Source organism: Triticum dicoccoides, chromosome 1B (assembly GCF_002162155.2).
Source record: "Triticum dicoccoides isolate Atlit2015 ecotype Zavitan chromosome 1B, WEW_v2.0, whole genome shotgun sequence".
Classification (NCBI taxonomy): Eukaryota; Viridiplantae; Streptophyta; class Magnoliopsida; order Poales; family Poaceae; genus Triticum; species Triticum dicoccoides.
This window is the reverse complement of record NC_041381.1, coordinates 458,091,117-458,098,693: the sequence shown is the minus strand read 5'-3', so window position 1 is coordinate 458,098,693 and position 7,577 is coordinate 458,091,117. Positions and strand designations below refer to the sequence as shown.

Here is a 7,577-nt window from a genome sequence, read left to right as displayed (position 1 = left end):
CATAGCTAGGACTACTCTCAAACACCATGTCAAGCTCATCCGGGTCCGTCTCAACATTGCCTTTCAAAAAGGCCTCTTTATCCACATGATGAACATAAACACATGTTCTCCCCATCCCTACAATAATCAAAAACACACATATATCAAGTAAATACTTAAGAAAAATATTTGCACACATATGCCCTAACATATATATGAATTAATAACCCTAACCCCCACATAACAATAACCACAACCCTAACACCAACATAACCCTAACACCAACATCAAACACACATAACCCTAACCCTAGCATACTATGGAAGCCTAAACAACCCAAATTAGCAAAGAAATATAACATCATTCAACACAAATTTCCAAATCCTATCAAAATCTAGGGTTTCCCCAAACTAGCAAGATTTGAGCAAATGTGACAATTCCTATGGATGAAAACGAGGGGATCGGAGGAGATTACCTTAAGAGAGGGGTTGGCTTCGAAATCCACGGTGTGTGGCGGATTTGCAAGATTTGAGAAGGATTTGAGAGGGGGGAGAGGGGAAGAGAGGAGGGCCGCAAGTCTAAGGGTTTGGGTCGGGTGGGGGTGTGTGGGGTGGGGGTGGGAGGGGAGAGAGGGTGGGGCCAGCCCAAGTGGAACACAGACTGTGCAGCGCCCAAGAGCTAGGCGCTGCACATTACAGGTGTGTGGCGCCTAGATCTTAGGCGTTGCACATGTGCGTGTGGGGCCGCAACTGGACCAGGGCTGCCACGCTGACAGGATGTGCGACGCCTAAGGGAAGGGCGCTGCACAGTAGGGTGCGGCGCCCGACTGTCGGGCGCCACATCAAAGGGTCAGCAGAGTGAAAAATTTTCGTGACCAGGTCAGTTTGTGATTTGATTTCTGCCTGAGGTCAGATATGTGATTTTTGCCGACGAGTGATGGAGTAAATATGGGCTAGGGATAAGCGGCAGAGGATAAATTAACCGTCATTGGAATATAGGGGATTGGTTAGAAATGCCTTAAGTACCACATGTACAGGTCTCGAGTCTTACCATAGCAATAAATCTCACATATAAAATCGAACACAATACATATACAACATTATTTCAAGCAGTTGTTGTAGTAGCATAAGCTCATAATAAGGCGACTCAGGAACACCACTGGGAGTCTGTGACTCACTCGCAACTAATACGACTCTAATAAGCATTCTCTAATGCAGCAAGAGAAGGCAGCCACGGCTGCTTAGTAGCATCACCAAATTTCCAGGGATGGATCCAGAGAGGAAGCGACCTTCAACTCCAAAGCATCAACGCCATCATTGTGCCTTGCTCAAGATCCGGACTGTAATTGCTTAGATCCTCTGTTCTGTCCCACCTCCTGCTCAAAGCAGACGTTGTGAATGTTGATCAAGGTCAGTCAAAAAGATCAGAAGAGAGACAAACAGAAACTGAATCAACCATGGCCAGTTTCATGCCCATACCTTGTTTTCCTTGCACCGATCGTTTGGATGTTTCAGGGTCTCGTCCCGGCGCGGTCGGGGCCAGCGCAGGCTCCTCCCGGACCGTGTGCACTGAAGCTTCAGTTGATTGCTATTCGAGGCCTTCATAGACGTCGTCATCCAGCATGTCGTCTTCGTCGTCGTAGGCGGCGACGTCCGCCGGGTAGCGGAGGATCCCGCCGATGCCGCCGAAGCCCCGGCAGAACTGCGATCCTTCCTGGGACCTGTTGGTGACGAACTCCAGCTTGCAGCCGTACTGCTGGTAGTTCTCGGCGAACCACTCCAGCAGCAGCACCCTGTCAACAACATCCAGCTCCCCGCACGTCGCCTCGTCGACGAAGTTGCTCTGGTCCGCCTCCTGGCCGCCGTTGAGGTACTTCACCATCGTCTCCCCCGTGGCGGAGTTCTTCAGCTCGTACCGCCTGACGTCGAGGTTCTCCCACACGATCAGCGTGTGGACCGCGCCCATCTCGAGGGCCGCCATGGTGTCCTGCACGCCGAGGACGTACTTCCCGGTGTCCTGGCTTATCTCCTCGAAGTACTTCCCAAGGAGCTTCTTCTCCTGGACGAACTTGACCTCGGAGAGGACCTCCACAGACATCTCAATGGCCTGGTTGAAGCCGCTCTCGCCGCCGTACGACACGTCGACCGACTTGATTATCTTGGCCTGCAGCCGCTGATCGAACATCTCGGACTTGCCCAGCTCGGTCTTGAAATCGGCGGAGCCGGCCAGGATGAGCCCGACGACGTTGGGCTGGTTGGTGGCAGGGTTGATGAAGAAGTGCGTGGCGAGCTCGGCCGCCTTGCGCAGGTAGTTGTGTCGCTTCTCCATGCGCAGGCGCGCGAAGCGGAGCGCGGACTGCCCTCCCCGCCCGTGCTTCTTGGGCAGGTCCACGCTGAACTTGTACACGACCTCCCTGCTGTTGCCGCTCAGCGTGCCGTAGAGCGTGCCGTTGCCGTCCATGATGATGAAGCCGAACTTGTCGTCGGACTCGAGGAGCTCGTTCAGCGCCTCGGTGTGGAACTTGTTGTCGCAGAGGTAGAGCGACGCGTTGATGGGCCGGAAGGGCTCGAAGTCGAAGGTGACCTTCTTCTCCTTGCCGTCGTCGGTGACGACGGTGCCGGTGTAGAGCACGAGGCCGTTGGGGGGCACCCGGTTGTAGAGCTTGAGCCTCTGCTGGGCAGAGGTTATGGCGGCCAGCACGGACTGGCGGTTCACCCGGCTCTTGATGTTGGAGGCGGTCCCGTACTCGTCGCCCAGCATCTTGGCCACCCGGGAGACCTGGTCGCGCGGCGGCATGATGAGCGAGATCATGCTCGTGCCGTTGCCCCTCGCCGCGTCCAGCCCCTTGATCAGCTTCTTCACCTTCCATATCTCGATGTTCTTGTCCGTTTCGTATCCCTCCACCACCATCTTGACTAGTAGTGTTTGCAGGTCAGCCTTCACCTATACCTACACAATTTTAGTTCAAGGTGCAGGTTAATTAGCCCAGATTCCAGAATAGTAAGCATGTAAAGACCACTTGAATTGATCTGAAGGAACACACACTAGACACTACCGTAATCATGTGCAAATGCAATATATCTTCCCACTCTTAAACGAGAGGCAAATAATAATAACAAAAATCGGATACTATCTTGGTGATGTGCACAGGATGAGACTGACAAAATGGTCAGATGACCAACTGACCAGAAATGATGCACTAGCTTCCCAAACCCGTCAGGCAAAGCAGATCTAACACGATACCATGGATAGGATCAGTAAAAATCTACATTTCCTACCTTAAGCAACATAGATCAAGATTTAGCCGTCGGCCTGTTTGCAGCCGCAGACAGATCATGCATGCTCAGCTCGATCATAGTCTTCTTCATAGCAACCTTATGATTAATAAGACATATAAGAGGAGAAGACAGGCAGAAAGGGCGAGGAGTACCTGCGTGGGCGTGGGCGTGGGCGTGGTGCGTGCCCGGCGGCGGGTGACGCCGGGCTCGCGAGAAGCGGAGACAGACGCAGGCGAGCCGAGCGCCTCTCCCTCGTACGCTTCCTCTTTGGTGTTGTGGCGTGGTGGTGTGCTCAGGACAGGAAGGAGACCGGTGCTTTTTAGACGGAAGACGAGAAGGCGGAGATGGTTGCGAACTCTCGCGAAAGCACGCCATTGTTTTTAAGATACTGTGCTGCCACGCGTACGCATGGCAACGTGCCACCCGCCCGCCGGGCATCCGCGTGATCAGAATGAGAGGAAGAGAAACGGAACATCAACGCACCAAACGGGTGCCTTCCGGTTCTGGCTACCTACCAAGCCAGGTCTCCAAAGGAAAGAATTCGTCTGGTTTCTTCCAACCAGCTCCGCTCAGGCTTAGCCAAGTGTCCGCGCGTCCTACAGCGGCGCCCAAGCAACACGCAGCACCTGGCGCATCTTCACGTGCCGCCTTTTGAGTCCTGACCTGACGACCCCCCGAGATATTTCCGATCGCCACCCGAGCAAGACAGCAGTTGTACTACGATGCTTTCTGCGACGACGCGCCGTCCACCCCTGCCATCTGGAGAGGCACGAACGGCCAGGGAGCGGTCCAAGGTAGCTATCCCGGGGACGTCGGTTCTTCCCGGTCTATGTCGACGGCGGCGTACCGTCGCGGAATAATGGAGGTGCCAAAAGCGTTCTGGAAGCCCCGGGGCCTGGCACATGATGCGGCACGCTTCCACCGCGCGGTCGAGGCGCGTGCGCCCACCAAGCCTTCTCCATAGGAATCGAATTCATCTTCTTTCTTTTCTTCTTTCCTTGTTCGAACAAAAATCGAATTCATCTCCGGTCCAGCAAAATACAGAGTTCGCCTCCCGGTTCCAATTTGCAGTCAGGTCTTTCTTTTTCTAATTTCGTTACATCCCTAAACACATCAACGGCGACGATATCTTCCTATCCCTTCGTAATAAAAAGTCTAAAAACACTAACGCCCACACGTGTGGGTGTTAGCCATCTCAATCACACGCCTCCATCGCCGTCCAACAGTCTCTGTATGAATCTTGGCACGTTTTGACTGATTTTGTGTGTAACGTAGGACAAGGCGCGTGTGTGGTGTGTGACATAGTTCGCCCACACGCCGGTTGCCTCCCCGCGGTCAGCGGTTGCCACTCGGGGGCCTGCGGTGGAACTGCTCTGCGCCTGCACGCCATGCCCGACCGTGGTTGCCGTCAAACACGTCGTGCACTTCGCCCCCCCCCCTCCCCTCACGGTTTCATTTACTCCTCCCCTCAGTTATTCGCACAACCCACCCCGCAGTTCAGTCGGTTGGAGGAGAAGGCGAGAGGAGAAGGCGGCGGCGAAGGCGGAAGAGTCGACGGCATTCGCGGCCGTCGGTGGGACTCGCCGGACCGGAGCATCTTCGCTTTAGCGCCTGCGGATTGAAGGTAATGCTCGCTCCCACGCTCAAAATCCTTGCCTGCATTTCTCCCATCCCCTCCGTGGTCGTTGCTTCGCTCGAGATTCATCGAGATTCAGACGGGCTCGCGATGCGCCGGCGTTCCCGCCGGCGGCGGAGTCTTGCGCTTGCCGTTTTCGGTGTCATTGAGCAGTTTTGTCACCGCCGCGGTGGCGGTCACGTCGGTGTGGTTCGGCCTATCCGGAGCCATATCCTGGTTGTGCCTTGGGATTGGGCCGTCGTTTTTCTGTCCGATAGTTGCTCATTGCCTCGAAATGCTATTTGCGATCAGTGCAGGGAGAATTTTGTTGATGAATTTCAAGTTATGATAGTTGCCATTGAACCTTAGATCTAGGTAGTTGTTTTTCAAAGTGCAGTGTGAATGCAAACATGGTAGTTTCAGTAACTGTCTGCACCGTATGGCAACTAATTTCCTGATCGACTGTGATAATTGCCACAAATATGTTTTCCATGTGGCAACTAATTTCGTGCACATCCTATGGCTGTTGCCACGATGTAGGCATGGTAAAGTGTAGTAAATAGGTAGTCATGGCAGTTTCAGCAACTATGTGCATTGGATGGCAACTACTTTCCACATCAACTGTGTCAGTTGTCACATATATGATTTCCATGTGGCAAGTATTTCTGTGAACACAGTATGGTTATTGTCATGTTGTAGGCAGGATAATGTGGCAAATTCACTGTACTACAGACCCAAATTTGTGTTTTGCCACGCTGACTTGTGGCAACTGACAGGATAATGTGGCATGGTAAAGTGTAGTAAATAGGTAGTCATGGCAGTTTTAGCAACTATATGCACTGGATGGCAACTAATTTCCACATCAACTATGTCAGTTGCCACATATATGCTTTTCATGTGGCAAGTATTTCTGTGAGCACAGTATGTCTGTTGCCATGTTGTAGGCAGGATAATGTGGCAATTTCACTGTACTACAGACCCAAATTTGTGTTTTGCCACGTTGACTTGTGATATCTGAACATATTTGGTCGTACTAAATGGCAACTCATTTTTAATATGAGGTCAGTGTGTGCATTGCAATTACAGGTTGTTCAGTAGATGTTTTCAACGCTTCTTTGAATTTGTGTTGCATTTTAACATGGAAATTTCAACCTGGCACATTTTGCCTTTGAACACATGGCAACTCATTTTTGTATGAGGACGGGGTGTGAGTTGCCACATTTTATGTTTGTGCAGTAGAAGATTTGTGCCTTTCTTTCATAATATCTTGTGCTAACATGGCAACTTCAACATTTTGTTTTAAGTGCATTACGATCTGTACATTTTTCAAATGAAGCCAATGTGTTTAATTGCCACATTTATGTTTTTGACAATCATAGGGGTGCGTGTGTGTTCATATGATATTTGCCTTCACTATTTGCCATTTCAATTGAGCCCATGTGACAAGCACATTCTGTTAGGTGGCAACTGCTTACTTCATACATTTCATTTTCACCCTGACAATTTGGTTTGTTCTTACCTCAGCAGAATGGCTCGCGGGGATCATCAAAATGATGATGATGATTTCATGGATGTACCGCAACAGAATCGGGCAACTGGACGGAGAAAAGACGGTGATGAGGTAACTGTCCACCCCCTCCCTCCCCCCTCCATATGTTTTGGATGCCACATCGAGCTTGCAATCGTCTGTTAGGAACTAAATTTTCATGACAGTGAAAACATGGCAATAAATGATCATTTGTTTGTGTTGTAGAAGAAGAAACGTACTCGCAATAGGGCTTCGCAGGAACGCCTGACTTCATTGACCGACAGATTTAGCGACGATCAGAAGGGAGCTACTGCTGAGATGGGTATGCAGGCTCTGATGGATGTCCGGTGCAAGAATCTAGTGAACCCTGTATGCGACTGGCTTTGTGAGATTTACGACCCCGCCTCCAGTGAATTTGTGATTCCGGGACGTGGAAGATAGCCATTGGACGAGGAATCCGTGTTCTGCACTTTGGGTGTGCCCCATGGAGAAATCAAAGTCCCGTATAAGGTCAATAATAAGATCGAGGAAACGTTGTTTCCCCGTTTGTTTCCTGGTTTGGAATCCATGACGAACACGACTTTCCTGGCAGATTCGCTGCAGGCCATGACAACCCATGGCGAGGTTTTTAAGATGAAGCTACTCATGTACCTCATCTCAGCTGTTTTCGCGTCGACCACTTCTCTACGCCCAAGCAACAAATGCTTCCCCATCCTAGTGAATGATCTATCCGTACTCCTTTATTTCCTTGAATCTTTTGGCTCCAATGTCATGTGTAAGCTAGGCACTGCCAGTTTTTTTTGATGTTTTTCCATTTGATTTCTGATGCGGCAGCTTGTTGTCCTGAAATTTGTGCCGTGCAGGCGAAACTGAAAGATGCGAAGAACATGAATTAGTGTAAGTTCATTGCCGACTTCCTGCATGATGCATTCTCAAACAAGATGTACCAGAAGGGTTGTCAACTACATTTAATGGTATTTTTTTATCAGTCCTTTTTGTGAACACTCTTTAACACCTTTATTTATGCATGGCAACCATGATGGTGACATTGTGGCAAATAACGTCATAACAAGATGGCAACTGCCATCATACCATGATGGCAACTAACACAGACAGATGGCAACTTCTTCTTTTCTTTTCATGCACTTCAACTTGATGATTGTAGGAACATACATTA

At 50.5% G+C, this 7,577-nt stretch overlaps 1 protein-coding gene across 1 annotated transcript; it reads right to left on the bottom strand.

Moving 5' to 3' along the window:
* Positions 1 to 1,030: 1,030 nt before the first annotated feature.
* On the bottom strand, positions 1,031 to 3,567 carry LOC119341158 (eukaryotic peptide chain release factor subunit 1-2-like). Its single transcript, XM_037613034.1, has 3 exons — positions 3,410 to 3,567; positions 1,458 to 2,928; positions 1,031 to 1,354 (listed from the first exon to the last, which is right to left on the bottom strand). The coding sequence occupies exon 2, from the start codon at positions 2,887 to 2,889 to the stop codon at positions 1,567 to 1,569; it is 1,323 nt and encodes a 440-aa protein (XP_037468931.1). The 5' UTR covers positions 2,890 to 2,928; positions 3,410 to 3,567; the 3' UTR covers positions 1,031 to 1,354; positions 1,458 to 1,566.
* Between the last annotated feature and the right edge of the window lie 4,010 nt (positions 3,568 to 7,577).